Below are 20,684 nucleotides of genomic sequence, written 5' to 3'. Positions count from 1 at the left end.
GTCTATGGAGGGTATGATCATCACTATTTCCTCCGACCAGAAGGAGCGAAGAAGTGTTACAAAAACAGCCTCAAGAACAAGAGGTCTGTGTGCCACGTAACCACAACGCCTCCCCCTGGCGTGGAGCCGGAGCGCGAACCCCGGCGAGTTTCGGATGCGGCGTTAGAGGTGGTCGCCGAGGGCGATGTGCCGATGGGGAATGTAGAGGCAAGGTCGGAGAGAAACTGCTCGGAGACCGCCAGAGAAACCGGTATCGCGAGGGCGCTGATCGCCAGCGAGAGGAAACCTCAGCCAGTAGAGGAATGGCTCGAGAAGGAGATCAGTGGTAAGGTGTTTAAGTTGGGAAGAACCCTGGATAGCAAGACGCAAGACCAGATTGCCGAAGTAATAAGTAGACACTTGGATGCGTTTGCGTGGGCTGCTTCAGATATGCCGGGGATCAACCTCGATTTCTTGTCCATCGTTTGGCAATGGACCCCCAAGTCAGGCCCATCCGCCAAAGAAGAAGAAAATTCAATGAGGAGAAGAGACAGGCGATCAAAGAAGAGACACGGAAACTGCTTGCAGCAGGCCACATCAGGGAAATCCAATATCCAGAATGGCTCGCTAACGTCGTCCTGGTCAAGAAGAGCAGCGGAGAATGGCGGATATGCGTTGACTTTACAGAGTTGAACAAGGCCTGCCCGAAGGACTCTTACCCTTTGCCAAGCATTGACACTCTAGTAGACAGTGCATCAGGGTGCAAGCTGCTCAGTTTTCTGGATGCCTTCTCGGGGTACAACCAAATCAGAATGCACCCCATGGACGAAGAGAAGACCGCCTTCATGACCGAAAGGTCATGTTATTGCTACAAGGTAATGCCCTTCGGGCTGAAGAATGCAGGGGCCACGTACCAAAGGCTAATGGACAAGGTGCTCGCGCCCATGCTCGGAAGGAATGTGCAGGCATACGTCGACGACATGGTCGTGACGTCCCTGGAGAAAGACAAGCACGTCACAGACTTGGAAGAGTTGTTCATCACAATAGCCAGGTACAAGCTCAAACTGAATCCTGAAAAGTGCGTTTTTGGTGTAGAAGCAGGGAAATTTCTGGGGTTTCTTCTGTCAGAGAGGGGAATTGAGGCTAACCCCGAGAAGTGCGCCGCCATTTTGGCAATGAGGAGCCCCGCCAATGTGAAGGAGGTGCAGCAACTCACGGGGCGGATGGTCGCCCTGTCTCGATTTGTATCGGCAAGCGGAGAGAAGGGCCACCCATACTTCCAATGTTTGAAGAGGAACAACAAATTTGTTTGGACAAAGGAGTGTGAGGAGGCCTTCGTAAAGCTCAAGGAATATTTGGCGAGCCCTCCAGTTCTGTGCAAGCCCCAAAACATAACACCCCTCAGGCTGTACTTTGCCATAACTGAGAGGGCGATCAGCGCAGTGCTAGTGCAGGATCAGGACCAGACCCAAAGGCCTATATATTTCGTTAGCAAGGTGCTGCAGGGCCCGGAGGTAAGGTACCAGGCCCTAGAAAAGGCAGCATTAGCGGTTGTATTCTCGGCGAGGAGATTGCGTCATTACTTCCAGAGCTTCACGGTACTGGTGATGACTGATCTGCCGATCCAGAAGGTTTTGAAGAAGCCCGATGTGGCTGGAAGGATGGTGAAGTGGGCGGTCGAGCTTTCGGAGTTTGACATCAAGTATGAACCCCGGGGATCGATCAAAGGGCAAGTCTTCGCCGATTTCGTGGTCGAGTTGTCCTCCGAAGTGGCACAAAACGCCGAGGGTGACTTTCGCTGGGTACTCTCTGTTGATGGGTCGTCCAACCAGCTGGGCAGCGGGGCTGGGGTCATCTTGGAAGGGCCTAACGGAGTGTTGATAGAGCAGTCATTGAGGTTCGCTTTCAAAGCAAGCAACAACCAAGTAGAGTATGAGGCTTTGATCGCTGGAATCCTGCTGGCTAAGGAAATGGGGGCGAGAGTGCTGATGGCCAAGAGCGACTCGCTATTGGTCACGGGACAGGTAACTGGCGAGTTCCAAGCCAAGGACCCGCAGATGGCAGCCTACTTAGAGTACGTGCAGGAGCTAAGAAGATCTTTTGCTTCATTTGAAGTGGTGCACGTGCCAAGAGAACAGAATGCCCGAGCTGACTTGCTAGCCAAGCTCGCCAGTTCGGGAAAGGGGGGTAGGCAGAGGACTGTCATTCAAGAAACTTTGAAAGCGCCTCGAGCATTCGTGGCAGACCACCAAGTTCTCCATGTTTGTAGATCAACGGGAAGACCGGCGAGAAGTCATAGATCCCTAACGCAGGAAACTCTGAGGGCGCCGAGGGTCAGAGCGCGCCCAGCAGAAGAAGGGGCAAGATCGATGCAGATTTGCGCTGTCCACGAGCCAGACACGTGGATAACGCCTTACCAACGTTATTTAGCGGATGGTGTGCTTCCAGTTGACTCAACTGAGGCCAGAAAAATAAAGAAGAGCTCCAGCAAGTTTACCCTTATTGACGGCGAGCTGTACAGGTTTGGATTCACACACCCCCTTCTTGTATGTATACACGGAGAGAAGTGCACGAGGATTATGGCTGAGCTCCATGAGGGAATTTGCGGGAGCCACATTGGAGGCCGATCGCTGGCGACAAGGACTATCCGTGCAGGCTATTATTGGCCCACGATGAGAGAAGATTGCAAGAGATACGCCCAGCGTTGCAAGCAATGCCAGCAACACGCCGATTGGCACAAGGCACCCCCAGAAGAGCTGAAGTCGATTTACAGCCCCTGGCCGTTCCATACTTGGGGAATTGACATTCTGGGACCCTTCCCATTGGCAATCAGGCAGATGAAGTACTTGGTGGTGGCGATTGAATACTTCACCAAGTGGATCGAAGCGGAGCCAGTGGCCCAGATCACCGCACACAAGATCGAGAGATTTGTATGGAAGAACATAGTGTGCCGGTTTGGTGTGCCTAAACGCCTGGTGTCAGACAATGGGACTCAGTTTGCAAGTCACCTCTTGAAAAAGTTGTGCGAAGAGGTGGGGATACAACAGGTGTTTGCATCCGTCGAGCACCCACAGACAAATGGCTAAGTGGAGTCTGCCAATCGGGTGTTGCTGAGAGGATTAAAGAGAAGATTAGAGAAAGCTAAGGGATCGTGGGCTGAAGAGGTACCCCGCATAGTTTGGGCATACCATACCACTGAGCAGTCAGGAACCCACAAGACCCCCTTTAGTTTGGTTTATGGATGTGATGCGATGATTCCAGTCGAAATCCAGGAAAGCTCGCCGAGATTCCAGAACTTCGTGGCGGAAGACTCGAACGAAGAAAGAAGAATGAATCTGGATTTGCTGGATGAGGTCAGGGAGGAGGCGAGAGTGAAAGCCGAAGCAGTAAAGAGAAGAGTTGAGCGAAGGTACAACTCTAAGGTAACGTCAAGGCAGTTTAGAAGCGGCGATCTGGTGATGAGGAAGGCCCATCAGTATGAGATGCAGAACAAGTTATCGCCCAAGTGGACGGGACCGTTCAGAATAACCGAGGCGCTCGGGAATGGCGCCTACCGCTTGGAGACGTTAGAAGGAGGGGCGATTCCTCGCACTTGGAACGCCACACATCTCAAGTCGTATTACAGTTTATTACAGTTAAAGCCTTGTAAGTAAAGACGAATATGAAGAGATTTGAATAATTTCCGTTAAAACAATTTCAAGGGGGCACTCTTTTTTCCCTAAGGAGGGTTTTTAATGAGGCCACCCAATAAAGAAGAGTTTTTCAAAGTTTAAAGCTTCTATGTTTGCATGCTTATGGCTTCGAGAGTTTAGGAAAAAGGCCTTATTACTCGTATGTGATCTAGAGCAATAGTAAAATCGTATTGCATGCTCTCAGTTAAAAGTTTTTAAGTCCCCATCGTTTTTCGGCGATCGGCGGCATCAGTTAAAAGTTTTAAAGTCCCCATCGTTTTTCGGCGATCGGCGACATCAGTTAAAAGTCTTAAAGACCTCGTCGTCTTTCGGCGATCGGAGGCACCAACAATGATTAAAGACCTCAACGCCCTCGCGCGTCTTGAGGCGAGAAAGAGATAAAGTCCTCCTCGTCTTTGTGCGAGTGCAGACTAGAACAGATTAAAAGACCTCTCTGCACCAGCAGATAGAGGCAAGATTAAAAGTCCTCAGTGCATCCAGGGGGGGTGGAGATGTACACCCTGGGCAAGTTGAGGCACCGGATAAAAGTCCTTCTCACCTTAGGGTGAGTTCAGGCAAGATAAAGTCCTTCTCACCTTAGAGTGAGCCCAGGCAAGATAAAGTCCTTCTCACCTTAGAGTGAGTTCAGGCAAGATAAAGCCCTTCTCACCGAGTGAGTCCAGGCAAGATGAGCTGAAGGGGCAGGGGTGTTTGTGACCTTAAATGGTGGGAAGGGAAGGAAAATGCCTTTCCCCCTTTAAGTGAAACATCAATGTTGACCCAGTAAGACCAGATCATTGTTCTGAAACTCAGGGAGGTAGAGAAGGATCCAAAAGGCGCCTCTACTCCCAGATGAGGGAACAATGATCAGGTCATGAAAAGAAGAAAGGTGACATCGCCAGAACCTTATGGCGTGAAAGTTGAGACAGTGAAGGGGTTGTGCGGCGAGTACCAGATCAGAAGAGTTCCGGGCGATGACAGAAGTAGGGGGGATTTCACTTGGCAGATCAGGTAAACTGTATTTTAATACTAGTTTGAGTCAGAACCTGCTGCCTAGTAAGTGATTTCATGTTAAGATTTGTTGCCTTAAGTTCACAAGTTTTATTGGACGTCATCGCCGAAGAGTTGATAGTTGCTCAAGTTTACTTTGAGTTAACAGTTTGCCAAGTTTGTTATAAGGTTAAACAACTTGCTCGAGTTAGAAGCGGTACATGGAGGGTCAAGTTCAGGTATTGCTGAGTTCACGCAGTTGAGCAAGTTTCGCCAAACAAGGTATCACCTCTGACGATCGATGTCCTCTATGCACTTAGCGCTAGAGCGATAGAGAAGCAAAGTGAAGTACGAAGAACGATGACTGATGAGTTGTCGGTGGGTACGCTGCCCGAAGAACGATGACTGATGAGTTGTTGGTGGGTACGCTGCTTGAAGAACGATGACTGATCAGTCTTGCCTTGTCGGAGGAAACTTTTCCAAACAAATTCCTACACAACAAGCTAGCAGACAGGCTATGCCTTGTCAGTCATCCAGTACAAAGCAGTGCACAAGAACTGTTAAGGACGAAGCTAAGGGAGTTGTTAGTCGTGATCAAAGTAGAGGCCAAGATCAAAGAAGGCAGATCGCGCTAAGCCTAAGCTGGTTAACAGTTAGTCGTGTGCAAAGAGAAAGACAAAGCTTAAGAAAATGCGAAGAGAAAGATATGCGTATGAAACTAGTATATATTAAGCGACAAAGTTTATACAAGTTCAAGTACAACAAATTGTGCAGAAGTGTAAAATTACAAAAAAAAAAAAGAGAGAAAGAGCTCAAGGAGGAGGGATGAGTTTTCCATCTACCACTTCGTGATAAATGCTGAACTGGGAGAGGTCCAGATCTAGGAGAATGCATTTGATCTGCTCGAGTGCCAGCTCGAACCCATCAGCAAGGGCTTCAGCGCCCACGCCCATAAGGTCAGCATTCTCCACTTCGAGCTTTTGCTTGGAGGCCTCCGCAACATTCTTCTCGGTGGTAAGGGAAGCAATGGAAGAAGCAGCTTCTTCCAATTGGCCCTTTGCCTCAGACAGCTTGCTCACCGCCTCCTCAAGCTTCTTCTCCCCAGTAGTGGTCGTTTCTCTGGCAGACTCGAGATCCCCCGCCAGTTGTGAGTTCAGTTGGCGTAGGGAGGAAGTCTCGGCCTCCAGGTGGGTCACCTTGCCCCGCAACTCCACCACCTCGCAGTCCAAGACATTGATGGCTTGTCCCATCAAGATCTTAGTCTTGATGGTCTCTTGGACCTGCGCCAGGTACTCACCCCTGGATTTTTCCACCATACCCCTCAGCAGGGCTACGGACTCTTGGGCAGCTTCGAAGTCACTCTGCAGTGACCCTTTGTCGTGCTCAAGCTCCTTTACCCTCTTCTCCAGGGCTATTTGCTTGCAGTGCTGGGTGGAAAACTCCAGGGAAAGCACTATCTGCTTCGCCAGGTGCATGTCCACCTCCTCCCCGTTCCACTCGACAAGCTCCCAGCTGCGAATGAGCTGTCGGACCAAAGCAATGACTCGGCTGAAGTTCTCATTGCTTGCTCCAGAGCCGCTTGGTCGAGAGCTGGCCCCGTCGCCTTCGGCGGTAGCGGCGGAGGTTGGCGGTGGTGGTGGCGTCACGAGAGGTCCCGGGAGATCCCCCGAGCGAGCAGAATCGCCCCCAGCAGGTGGAGTGGATTGACCAAGTGGTTGGCCTGCCGGGGAAGGAGATGGTGATCGAGGAGTTGGGGATGGCAGTTGTTGAGGAGAGGGAAAGCATGTTGGCACTGGGGCAGGTTGAATAGAAGGAGGCGAGGGCGAACCTTCCTCTATCTCCACTACCTCAATCTCCCCAGGCTGAAGAGATGAAGCCCCCCCAACCGCTGGAAGTTTCCTCTTGCGGTGTACGAGAGGAGAGCCAGAGCTCTCCTCTTCGGTTGAGGGAGCAGGAGCAGCAGCAGATGAAGGAAAGGTCTTCGCCAGCTTTCTTCTCTTCCTTCCTGGCTCGGGGCCTTCAGCTGGCGCGATCGAGAGAGGAGGAGCGGCGATAGGATCGGTGGTGGAAGAAGAGGAGCCAGTCCCTTTGGCCCCTTTGAGTTTGGCAAGCTCCAGCAAAGCTTTCCTCCTTTCCTTACCTGACATCGTATCTACATCGAAGGGAAAAAGAAGAGTTAGATGGCATAGTTATGCAAGTGAGTCAAAATGTATGCAAGCATGCATGAGAATGTGCAAGTATCCTAAGAGGTGAAAGAAGAAGAGCCTACCTATGTATTTTTTCAAAGCCAACACATCAAACTCATGTTTGATGAGAAGAGCAGAGTTGTACTTGGCCCCCAGGAACAACCCACATAGCTCGCGCTCGTAGGGGGACATGGCTTCGAGACCCCGGGGTTTCTTGAACTCAACCCTAGGAACCCAGTAGAGGGGGTACCCCTCGAGCAATGTTGGACTTTGTGGGGTGGCAGATATCATGTAGAACCTGCCTTTCCAATCTTTGAAGGATTGCTGATACAGGCCCAAGAGCACCTATCCAGCAACCCCATTCAGACTAACCCAGGACCTGTCCCCAGGGTTCTTCGCCTCGAAGAAGTAGAGAAACACATCCACGGAGGCGTTAAGCCCGAAGTAATTGCAGAGAATCTCAAATGCCCGGATGAAAGCCCAGGCATTTGGATGGAGTTGGCAGGGTGCGACGTTCAGCTCCTTCTCGAAAAAGGTGAAGGGCAGGCGCAACTTCAACCTCTTGAAGATGGCGGAGTAGACGAAGGTGAAGGGCACCCCATTGGTGGCCCTCTCATCCGCACAGATGGGCATCCCTCGAGGAGGAATGCGTATACGGATATTAAAATCGTTTTCCCTGTCGACGGCACAAGAAGGCTCATCTAGGTCGTTGCTCAGAAGGGATTTAAGGTGACCCTGCGGTAGTAGGGTGGAGGTTTCGGCCAGCAACGCCAAGGGAGCCCAGTCGTAGACCCTGGCGTTGTCATGGTAGGAGGTTGCATCGGGTGGCGGCGGCGCCGGTGAACTTGTTGAAGGCTGTGCACCAGAAGACGAAGCGACGATTCGAGCGGTTTGTTTTAAGCGAGCCATTGTGAGATAACTGCAACGGAGAAAAATGAAGGGTCAGAGGAATGGAAGAAGAAGAAATGATGAATGGTTCGGTGAAAAACAGAGGAAAGGAAGAAGAAAGAGATGTCCAGGCAAAAAAGAGGAAGAGGGAAAAGCAGAAAGCAGAGTGAGGGGCGCGAAAACCCTAGCGCGGGTCGAGAAGAGAAAAAACAGAGAAGATGAATGCATGATAATAAAAGGGACGAATGCAATCGGTGAAAAGAGCCTAAATAGACCAAGGAAGAAGAAAAACCATACCTTTGAGTGATCGCGAAAGTTTGGGAGGTAGAAAGCTTGAAGGGAGATGGGCGCGAAGAGAGGGAATTCGAAGTGAGCCTGGGAGTGTTGAAGAAGATGATGAAATAGTGAAAACGCGCGCCTATTTGAATAAGGGAAGCGCTAGCGGCACTCCACGCTGGCCGTTGATGCGGCCACGTGTCGCAAGATTAAGAAAGGAAGTTGTAACGTTAAAGGGCAACACGTGAGGTGGCACGTGATGCGGCCCCACTTGCCACGTGGATCGAGAGCGCGACCACTTAGTCTCTTCGCTGAGAACGAGTTCACAGCTCGAGACTAGGGGCTTGTGATCCGGTCGGTCATCGGTAGTCGATGACGTCAGTAGTAGATAACCACGTGGACCACTCGCACGGTGACACGTGGATCAGGTGGCAGAGAAATCGGGGAGGCGATCACCCGGTATGGTTATCGGAGGTCAGTAACCGAGTGACAACCGACAGATCAGTTCCAAGATAAACGGGTGACACGTGGATCAGGTGGCAGAGTAGTCATGGAGGAGATTCCCCGGTATGGAGATCGGTGGTCAGTAACTGAGTGGCCACCGACAGATCAGTTCCAAGATAAACACCCGGGGGAGAACGCGAGAAGCAATAGAGCACCGATCAGTCATCGGGTGCATGGTCATCGGGGTTTCGTGTTACACGCAGTTAAACTGGGACTGAGATTCCCAGCGAGAGCGTTACGCATGGACCTCGCATGATCATACCTCAGAGAAAGAAGAGCTCCTCGTCGGTATAGTCGTGCACGAGAGTGGCCTAAGGGAGTCAGTAAACCGGTCAGTGATTGGTTACTCTCTCAACCCATTACGTGCATGGCATCGTGAAGGGGAAATCGTGTATGCAGAGAGCAATGCTTGGTGAGTGTGCCTAGTCCAGCCACACCCGGCGTTCTCCTGGGAATGTGCGATTTCACCCAGATGGAAGAAACGCGCTAAGTTACTCCGCAAGGGAATAACTTAGGCGCACAAGAGATGCGCTAGAGCCCTTCAGGTGGAGGCACGTGAACGGTTAGATGCGAGTTGCATGCCTCCACGTGTCACTGTCTGAGAGGGGCGCGACCGAGATAAAGGTGCACTCCGTGTCGTGAAAGGTACAGACAGAAAACCCAGACACCCACGACCCTGACTGTGGTATGTTTTCGTACAAAAGCATAACAGAATTCTGACACGCGCAGAGGACAGCGTAGCAGAATTCTGTTTGGCACAGACACAGAGGGGGATAAAAAGAGAATCAGAGAGAAATACACACACTGTTTTTTTTACACACATTATTTTCTAGTGATTCTGGGATCTAACTTGAGCGTCGGAGTGCAAACGGCCGCTAGAGGCGCCGTCTGTGTGTTTGCAGGTTGCGTTTGGAGTTCCCAAGGAGGAGGTTCTAAGAGTGTTCTTGCAGATAGCACAGTTGCCAGAGGCGGGTCAAGCAAGCGACAAGGCAATTCCTCCACGCTCGAGTTGTCGGCAGGATCACCCACCAGGCAATCTTTACAAAGTCTTGAGGGAGACTTAAGTTTTGGTAATCCATTCACCATCTTCTGTTGTAGAGTCTTCAAGCCTTTAAAGTTCAAGTGGCCATATCTACAGTGCCAAAGTTGCTCCATATCTTCTGTAATTGTATTGAAACATGTAGATGCTATAGGTTGTGATATAGCATGGAGTATAAACATTCAATTTGAAGTCATCTTGGTCTCCATGATTAAGCCTCTCTCATGGTGAAACACCTTACATTTTCCGTTTTAGGGTGTGTTTGGATTAGAGGGTGTGGGGGAGTGGAAAGTTGAGGGTGAGTGGGAGTGGAAGTGTGAAGAAAGTTGAGGTTGTTTGGATTGGGGTATGTTAGAGTGGATGTATGAAGAAAGTTTATTGGAAATTGTGAATGGTGTGATAGTTGTGAGAGTATTTTAATATATTTTGAATAGTAAAATTTGTAAGATTACAATTTTACCCTTTATATAAAAAAAGAATAAATAATGATTAATCCTATTTCATATTTTAGTTAATTATAATTTAAAATTAAAGTATAATTATATTATTTAACATTTTATTAATTAAGAATTATTTTTTATTTAAGTTAATTTATTTACATAATTTTAATATTAGAAATGATTTTATAAATTATGTTATGTTATATATATACAAATATAATTAAAAACAATATGATTATGTAAATAAGTAGCATGAAAAGTAGCATAAAACCTTAACAATAACAATGTCAACGTCAAAAATAACAAACACAATTCATCAATGTTCAACATGAAACTTAGAAATAAAAATAACAATGACAATAACATAATAATAACACACTCAATGGCCTTGATGACGTCGAATGTCAGCCAGAGTAACCTCCATTCTGTCCATTCGGGTATTCATCTTTTCCATGCCGGACAAAATTTGATTTAACAATTCCCTTTGAGTGGGGTTTTCCTCCTCAGGTTGACCACCTTCATCATCTTGTGGTGGCAATTCATCCTCTTCATCATCTTCTTCGTTTGCATGTTGTGGTCTACCAAGTTGCCATATGCCATTGACCTGGAATATATTTAATTTTGTCATACTTTTTTTGCCAAAGTAATGATTCCAGCCTAGCATTGTTGCTTGTTCATTGGACAAGTCAAAGCCATACACCTGCAAGATCCTCGTTATCAAATTTGCATATGGGAGAGGCATCTTGTTATCCCGGCATTTGATGATCTGTTGCATTATGTAATGAGGCCAATTAATGCGTACATTATTCTTGATTAACCACATCATGAAAATATCTTCATTCAGCAGTTGTGCATAGTTGCTTCCTCGAGGGCACAAGATATGCACCCATGTGTAATGCAACAGTCGGTCATTCATCTTCAGACTACCGACATTTTTCAGATTTTCACCTTGAACATCTTCACGAATCATGGTGGATAGTGCTAGTGCTCGATCAAAATTCACTTTCTCAGGGATCGTCCCGGGGGTTAACTTAAGACTGTCATATTGTAGATGAGCAATGGTCATCCAATCCACTTCTTTGATGTGTATCATTTTTCCGCAAATCTCAATGGCAAGGTGACCAGCAGGTGTGAATTTTGCATTTGTATAAAAAACCCTTACCAAATCCTCATAATACGGAAGATTAATTCCGAGGAAAGGTTGTAAACCTTGCCAATTGAGAAGATTTTGGAATTCAAATCCTGGACCAGCAAAAAATGGAGTATTCATCACTTTTGGTGGTAATACTTCTCTTGCGTGAAAATTATTTTCAAAAACCACCATTTGACGCCTGGTACTGAAGTATCTTGAATAATCAAGAACTTCTGGAATCCTCGTTAGTGGAGGAGGAACGTCAACATCTTCTGCTGGAGATTTACCCTTACGGGTTCTGTTACGTTTGTGGGATGATGATGCCATCTATAATGAAAACCTATCAAAATATTTTTAAAATTTATAATTCCATTCTGTCAAAATATATTTTTTTAAATCTGTTTAATAAAAAATTCATTTTAAAATAAATAATTACTTTCTACATTTATAATTAAAATATCAATTATTTGGATTCTGTAAACTTATTTATCTTTGTAATAATTTATTATCAATCCTAAAATAAACTTTTTCTAACTTTTTAAATTACTATAACATTTTTTTTTAACATTTAATTTTAACACTAATAATTTATGTAAAATACAAATTAAAAAAAAAATAACTCAAAATAATATTTCTACTTTAAACTTTTACTGTTATTTTTAATTAATACAACATTTTTATAATGTTTTTTATTATAACATTACTAAATTATGTTTAATCTACAAAAATAAAAACCCTATCAAAATATTTTTAAAATTTTTAATTCCATTCTGTCAAAATAAATTTTTTTAAATCTGTTTAATAAACAATTCATTTTGAAATAAATAATTACTTTCTACATTTATAATTAAAATATCAATTAAAAATAGCACTTCTAAAATATCAATTACTTTTTAAAAAATCTACAAATTAAAAATTTCTATTTCCACTTGTAAAAATATTCATTTTAAATACATTTATTTTTATCTTTGTAATAATTTATGTACAATCTAAAATAATATTAATTACAGATTATTAATTTTTATTTGGATTCTGTAAACTTATTTATCTTTGTAATAATTTATTATCAATCCTAAAATAAACTTTTTCTGACTTTTTAAATTATTATAACATTTTTTTTAACATTTAATTCTAACACCAATAATTTATGTGAATTACAAATTAAAAACAGAAATAAATATAAAACAGAAATAAAAAAAAATTAACTTTACATAAAAAAAATTAAAAACCTGAAGATAAGCAACAACAGCAGCACAAGCTACACAATAGGATGACTTAGGATGAAGAACACTGCCTGAAAATCACATAAAAAAAATTCATAAACATAGAATTCCAAAAAAATATAGAACATAATCGATTATGCTCTCAGTTATGGACAGAGGATAATCGATTATCCAGGGATAATCGATTATGTGTGTAGGCAAAAATACACCATAATCGATTATGGCACACAATAATCGATTATGGCCCATTTTCAACACACCAGATAATCGATTAGGCCTGTAAACTTTTACAGATAATCGATTATGTGTGTAGGCAAAAATACACCATAATCGATTATGGCACACAATAATCGATTATGGCCCATTTTCAACACACCAGATAATCGATTGTGCCTGTAAACTTTTACAGATAATCGATTATGTTCGTTGAAAAATCGATTATCTGCCCCATAATCGATTATCTGACTTGTTATAATTGAGGCATAATCGATTATGCACCATTTCAGACTTTAGCTCTCACCTCAGACGAACCCAGATCAACCCAGATTAACGCAGATGAATCACAAGAACAACCCCAGGACGTGAGATGAACAAGGTATACTAACAAAAACGAAGATGGCTTATAGGAATCTCTCCAACCACACTACAATCCACTCTCAGATGGCTCGGTTGCTTTCGTTTTCTGTGAATGGAGGAAGGAACTTCATGCTGTTATATAGCCACGCCCACCTACCTCACCCACTCACCCACCACTACATTCACTCTCCATTCACTCTCCTTTCACAGATTCACACAGAGTCAAACGATTCCTGAGCCAAGTCAGGAATCTCATGGCTTCATGTGGCATGCATGCGCAGGGGCACTGTTTCTTGATTCCAGCAAAAGCAAGGGTAAATTTGTAACTTGCTTCGGATGACTTGGCACTCTCCATCTACAGTGCAACTTTCTCTTCTTCTTTGCGCAGATAAACAATTCGCTCAACTTTCTGCTCCCCTCCACACTCACCCGCAACCATGCATGGATCCAAACGGGGTGCTGTTGTGACATCCGTCGTCGCCAACAGTGGCACCCCTGGATCCAAACGAAGCCTTAAAGCAGAATCGTAAGCCCTTTTTCTTGTAATTGCCCAATACTCAACAAATTGTTCTTCAGTTCTGGAACATAGAATACCCCTGTAATTTTCTGTGCTATTCCATTTACATGCAGTCATATATTACCCTTACCTAATACGACCATGCTTGTGTTGTTACCCAGGTTCACTGATTCTCTGAAACTTTCATCAAAATCTGAGAAATATTCCTTCTTCCCACACATATGATTGTTGCACCCTGAGTCAAGAAACCACACATTTATTGTATGGGCTTTATTCATATCCATGTAAGCCATCAGTAACATTGCTTCTTCAGTTTCTGCATAGTTGGCCTCCTCCTTGCTTGGACATTCCCATTAAAAATGGCCTAGCTTGTGACAATGATAGCACTCTACTGTGGCCTTGTCGAAGCTTTGTCTACCTCGTCCTCGTCTCTTCCTTTTCCACGACCTCAACCCCTTCCTCCAGAGTGTGTTGCGTAAGTAATCTTCAAAGCATGTTCTTCTTCTATATGATAACTCATGCGTTGTTCATGCACGAGTAGGCTGCTTTGCAACTCGTCAATGGTCAAGGTGTCAGTATCCTTAGACTCCTCAATGGAACACACAACATAATCAAATATGGGAGTCAAGGATCTCAAAATCTTTTTCAACTACAGCAATGTCTCCCTTGTTCTCACCATTTACTTCCATCTTGTTGGCTAGGGTAAGGGTCCGAGCAAAATACTCATTCACAGATTTGCCTTCCTTCATTGAAGAATTTCAAACTCCTTTCGAAGAGCTTGTAAGTGTGCACACTTAACCCGGGATGAACCTTGATATTTTTGCTTCAAAGAATCCCATATGTTTTTTGTTGTATCCTTGTGAATGATCGTCTCCAAGATAGAACGATTTAATGCTTGAAATAGATAGTTCTTTTCTTTCAAATCTTTCAACTTCTGATCGTCAATGTGTTTTCTCTGGGCATCTGTGAGGCTAACACCTTCTGCTGTTGCAGGAACCTCATTTTCAACCACGCCCCAGTACTCTTTAGAGTGAAAAAAATTTTCCATGAGCATTGTCCAATGATCATAGTGCCAATCAAATTTCGAAACTGTTGGTTGCACAAATGAACTTTCTGACATGATTTTCTCTTGTAGAAGAATACTGCTTCAAGGTTTGATCAGGCCCGGTAACCTGGCTCTGATACCAAATGTTAAAAAACAGAGAAGCTCTTCTTTAATAGTGGATATAATAAGAAAAAGTGCTCACTTTTACTGAATAATAAATGGCTATTATATAGCCTTTACAAAATGACCTAAACAATATTATAACACCCACTAGTAACAGGAACAAAATTGCTCATGACTAATCAAATCCTAAAATTGAATTAAATCCCATAATAATAGATATTTATTGTTGACCCGAAGATAAAAACCTAAAGTCTATAATCTTAATCTTAACATTCATGCATTAAAACCTCGTTAGAATGTAACATTTTAATGTTTCTTTATATTTTTCTTAACAATATTTATAGTTATTATTATTTTTCAGGAAAGTAATAACAATTTACAGCATGATGATTCCCACAATGAATGATGACTGAAATTTGTTTTTTACCCACTTATCACTTTTATTACATTTCTATTTTAAAATTTTAAAGACGTTCTTAAGAATCTTAAAACATAAGCAATTACATTTTTTAAATATTGATCAAATCCTAAGAATAATATTCGCACGAATGTGATTCCAGGAAAGTCTCATAAATTGAAACAAATTCGCCAGAGCTAAAAAAAACATTGTTGTTTAACTGTTACCTAATAAGAAGTCATAATCTCAGACCTACCAGAAAATAAGCAAAAAGAATGGATAAGATTGTGCTTGTTACCCAAATTGTTTAATCATGTCATAAAGTATCAGTTAATCATTGCTACTAAACTAGAGAAAAATAAATAAATAAATACAAAGCCAGATGTGTATAATCCACTAAAATATTGATCATGATAAATAAATTATCCAAAATTGTTGTCTATCAAAAAGATTGTGACCCGTGAGACATAAAGTAATGGAAAACATAAACAAAAAAGGTATAAAATTCCTGGATCATGATGCAGCTAAAAAATTGTTACCTCTAAGTAAACAAGACCTACAAAAAGAATTATGAGACTCGTGCCATCTTTGGTACTTCACATAGAGGCAACTAACTACGGCTAAGTTCGGGAATGATCACTGATTTGGTATATTATGAATGTGCAATTTCACTCTAACATCAAAAACTTGTCTCCCTTCAACTAGGTGCTGGAATACTAATGTATCTGGCTATAAACATAACCTTCATCTATTCAGCTCTTCCATCAAAAACCACAAAAGTTCTCAGCAGGATCTATGTACACTGATTCTCACCAGATTTAGCCTTCAAAATTAGCCCCGTGACAAGGCCATGAAGTCTTTGAGACCCTGGACCAGGTTTGAGTTTATAAATGTTCCCAATCTCAGAACATTTGGGTTTTCCAGTGCACCAACCGCCAAGAGGGAATAGTCCATTTCTCCTACGGAGAATTTTCTTATCAATCATATCCAATGATGGATCGTCTTGACTAAATTTTCTAGCAAAGGCAGCACCACTTTCGATCATTTTGTCTGAGTCATTCATGTTAAGAACATGAGGGTGCTGTTTAGGAGGGTTGTCCCAGGAAATATAATGCAAGTCAGTATTGACAAGGGTTTTAGCTAACTCTGGCACATTGCATGCAACAGTCTGAAAGTAGCCTTCAGGGGAAGACAGAAAATTGGTGTAGTACATGAGAAGAGTTCTTGGAAGATTGTCCCACCCCCATATAATATATTCAACAAAGTCATGTGACAAAACCATCCATGCTGAACCTGCAATGTGTGTACAATACTTCAACACAAAATCTTCAGAAGGCAAAGTAAGGACTTTTACACTGTCAACCAATAAAAAATTATCGCGTATATCTTAAAAACCATCTCTTACATCATTTATCACTGGTTAACGGTGTAGAGATATTTAATACTGACAGGTGCATAGATTTTAAACTCAAGTAAATAACAACGAAAGTGGGAAAATGATGGTAAGCCAGAAACCAGTTATTCGGCAATTTATATGGAGTAGAAGGGGAATTATTTGATTTAAGGTTAAAGATTGATCAGTCTTCACTCCTCAGCCACAAAGGGGAAAACAATTTTTCCTAGTCCAAAAGCCCAAACGGAGAATCTTTCATGAAACAAACACATTTCCCGGATTGTAAGAACATAAGTTATTTAAAATACACATGCATACATTTCAATTCCGCCCTGAGAAGCCATATCCTTCAAGAAAATTAAATGAACCAGATAACTTATTAAGATATCAGAACCAAGGTGAATCTGCTAAAGTAATTTGGTAGTTTTCCCATGTCTGATTCATTCAGAACGTATTCATATACATACATCAATGAGGCTATATTATCATGCCATATTATTCCTAAAAATGTATCTGTAGCAATCCTAATTTAATTCCTATATTAACGGATCAAATATACACGCATATTATTTCCCTGATTATATGATATATACAGATACTATCTTAAAATATAATGCTGTCAAATATTTCTGCAATAATGCCAGATTTGGATTTGATGTATTTGTATAGGATCAGACTTGGAATTGATGTACTCGTATCAGATACTTTCTTATCAAAAGTAGTCTCTACGAGAACAGCATATATCTGATTTCATTCACTAAGACTATATTGTTCTCCAAATTTGTATGTGAACCTTTAGAAAAGTGACCAATGACAGAAATAGACGGTAAAAAAGGAGAAAACTAACCAGTGAATAGTTTAAATGCTGTTGGCAGAGGTCTCTTAGGTTCGACCCAAAATACATCAGATTTGGTTGACATGTAGAGCCCGGGGTCTACAATTAAAGGCATTGCTCGTTTATCACTGCATATGGTTCAATTTATCATTATGTGTAAATACAGGTCTCCTATGTCATGGGAGGAGGGCACAATTCATTATCTATGTCAAGGCCATTGGTATCATGTGACTAAGAGAAGAAAGAACTTACAACTTCCATCCTAACTGACTTGTGTGCTCAATGAAGTTAAGGCCTCTATCTAAATCTGAAAAAGTATATAGTAGATCTGCACAATTGTAAATTCATATTAGTCTTACAATAATTGAGCAGCAAAAGTTGGAATCCTAAAAGGTTTGAGTCAGAACAAATTGTAATAGAAACAAACAACCATGTAGGATAATAAACTAACCATCCTGAGTCACAAGAGGATAGTCTGAAGCACTAAGATTAATGAACCAATCCCAATCTTTACTTCTCTTGAGCAAAATGGCACAAGCATGAAGAGTATTAGAAACCATCGTTGGTCCTCGGTAAGTGACCATGTTAGCCTTTGGGATGACATAAACGTTTCCAACCTCAGCGAAGACATGTTGTCTTTCAATTCTATGTGCAATCTCATTCCTTTCCTCTATCGGGGATTCAAGGTCCATATGAACAACATAATGGTTTAGTGGATGATAAAGTGCATGGAGAGTTCTCCAAAGCTTTTCCAAATCACCTTTTGAACCAGAAATCAAATAAGCAAACCGAGGAATCGCAGGCCTAGCCGGTGCCGGAGCAGGAGCAGGAGAATCCCTCTTCTGCTCCCTCTTGTCCGTAAAAAGTGGGGAAGTCTGGTTTGAAAGTAAATGAGATGGGAGAAAGAAGAACAGTGAATTGATGGAGTGAATTGAAGAGACAAGACCCATGTTGAAGGATGTGACTAGTAAGAGCATGCATATGGCAGAACAGACTAGGAAAGAGTATAACCACTTCTTCTCTATGTTTAAGAACCCCATAACTGAGAACTATCATGGATAATACTTCACATTCTAGATTCCATTCATAACTTCAACACAAATTGACAATTCACTATCAAACCGCCACTAGAACACACATATTTAGCACCCTCTTCAAATATCTTCTCAACAGTCTCTGCCTTGAAATAGTGTCTGTTGCATCAAAATCAAATGTCATATTCAAGAAATTGTATAGTTCTCTAATTATTTCATAAAAGAAGGAATCACAGTTCCGTAATCAAACAGGTTAAGCACCAATAAATAAATCGGTAATTAGAAACACTAAAAGATACGCATCTAAGCATGTCTGGTGAAACGAGACAATCCTGAACATAATAAAAGAATCGAAAAACATAGGCCACAGAATGTTAAAAAATTAAACAACAGATTTTGTTCCAGACAATGTCGAGGGAAGAAGAAAAAAAAATGTAAACGAATGTTGGAACGGAATTGATCACCGCAAAACAATAGCTAGAAAAGGCAACGATCTCTAACAAATCGATAATCACTGGAATTGAATCAAGATAGATTTTAGCTCAAACAATGGTCCAAAAATATTAATCAACAGACTATGATCATCAAAAGAAACAAAACAACAGAAAAAAAAGAGAAACCCCAGATGAACGATTCATTGATTCAATCTTTCACAAGCCAAGAAACAGCAGAAACACACAGGAACAAAGAGAGAGAAAAAAACCTGCATGAGGAAGAACAACACGAGCTGAAACTGAAGGGTAAGCATACTCAAACAGAAAACATTAAACGAAACATGTTTAGAGTTAATTATTGTTATTTTTATGATTATGCAGATCACAGTCATGAATTTACTGCAGAGATAAAGACGAGAGACAAACCAGTTTTGTGATGTAGGAGTTGTCCACGTCCAAGAATGACATGAGAGAGAGTGAGAGAGTGACAGAGAGAGAGGATCGAAGGTTGAACACATAAATTGAATAAGAGAAAGGTGTCTCTTTTATTGTGTGACTTGTGAGTTATAGCTTGGAAGATGTACGTTCATTTCATACTGCTTCAACCTACGTGTCAGACAAAGCGCTTCCATTTCTTTTTGGACCTATATATGTGTGATAAATTCATATATGATTTATAATTTTTTTAAGTTCTACCAATATAGCTACTCATTATTAATGCTTTATAATATAAGATACAATTTGTTTGTACAAATTTAGTATATGCATTTTATAGATAGAAAAATAAATTAATTTATTTGTATATGAAAATGTTGTGGACTAAGAATGGCATTCAAATTTTTTTAATATTGTGTGGACTCTACAAATTTTTTTTTTAGGGTTTAGGGTTACCTTTTAGATTTATTCCGCATTTTCGCTGGTGCTGTTGCTTCTTCTTCTCCCCTTCTCTAGCTGACGGTGCTCTTGGTGTGCCGATAGTGTAGTGTCATTGCTCTTGCTCTACTTATTAGTTCTGAGGAAATTGCGTCCAAATATATTAGGTAAATAAATCATTTGGTTTCAGGACAAAATTAATTTTGCTTTTAGAAGAATGAAAAAATATTATTAATAGTCTTAATAACTTTTTAATTAAGTTGTCAAAATTAGTTCAAAACTTTAAGTTAATTTACTTCACTATATAGATGAGCACGATGAAGTGGAAAAATATTTTTTTTATAAATATCGATCAAACTAAATTTTATTTATTTAGTTTGGAGGTGGATTAATGGGTAACCTACTAACTATAATATTTTATTATTATTTTCATAATTTCTTTTTTCTGTTTTAACTACTAGTTTTAATATTATGCATCTTGATATTTTAGTTTTTTTAATACTAAAATGTTATTCAACAGTGTTTAAATGATTTAAGTATTTAATTAATTTGTTTATTAATGTAAGTTATTATTTTAATTCTTTTATAAAAATAATTAGGCTAACTCTATTCACATGAAATACAAATGTATAAAGTGACTATAATAATCAAAATTAGTGAGTTGATGATGATTGTACACATGAATCATAATTGTTTAAAAATTCGAAATTAAATGTCTACAACTACGAGCTTTTTAACTGCAACAAATTAAATATACGTTACTGGAGATAGAATTATCATAGCTGTTGGCACCAGATGTAAGGATCTAGAAAATGGTCTTAGAGTGGAAGTGGTATATTTTTAATGACACTTGAATAGTTCTTTTTTCCTTTCCTCTCCCTTCTCCCTAAGATTTTGACCTCCTCGTTCATCGGTTTGACGATCGGAGTCTGCCATTGGACTCCTGACAGTGAACTCTACAAGATTGTCCGATCAAAATCTCAGATACAATAAGTTCATTCTTGGCTCCGTTTCCTTTGAGTTAGTTTTGATCTGGTTAGGTTTTTATTTAGTTTAAGCTTGCATGTGATGCTTTTATCTTCAGAAGTAGTCTTTGTTAGCTCAGAGTCTTAGTGATATAGTTAGATTT

At 41.6% G+C, this 20,684-nt stretch overlaps 1 protein-coding gene across 2 annotated transcripts; it reads right to left on the bottom strand.

Annotated features, from left to right (window-relative positions):
* Positions 1-15,369: 15,369 nt before the first annotated feature.
* LOC137835269 (beta-glucuronosyltransferase GlcAT14A-like) lies at positions 15,370-19,301 on the bottom strand. Of its 2 annotated transcripts, none has more exons than XM_068643698.1 (5): positions 19,109-19,301; positions 17,666-18,407; positions 17,467-17,542; positions 17,227-17,342; positions 15,370-16,279 (listed from the first exon to the last, which is right to left on the bottom strand). In XM_068643698.1, exons 2-5 carry the CDS (start codon positions 18,252-18,254, stop codon positions 15,780-15,782), a joined length of 1,281 nt encoding a protein of 426 aa, XP_068499799.1. In that variant the 5' UTR covers positions 18,255-18,407; positions 19,109-19,301; the 3' UTR covers positions 15,370-15,779. The 2 variants fall into 2 exon arrangements, with proteins under 2 accessions (XP_068499799.1, XP_068499798.1); XM_068643697.1 differs by having other exon boundaries at positions 18,952-19,110.
* Between the last annotated feature and the right edge of the window lie 1,383 nt (positions 19,302-20,684).

The sequence above is a fragment of the Phaseolus vulgaris genome, chromosome 5 (genome assembly GCF_000499845.2).
Source record: "Phaseolus vulgaris cultivar G19833 chromosome 5, P. vulgaris v2.0, whole genome shotgun sequence".
NCBI lineage: Eukaryota > Viridiplantae > Streptophyta > Magnoliopsida > Fabales > Fabaceae > Phaseolus > Phaseolus vulgaris.
The sequence above is the reverse complement of the archived record's forward strand: the minus strand, read 5'-3'. Positions and strand labels throughout refer to the sequence as shown.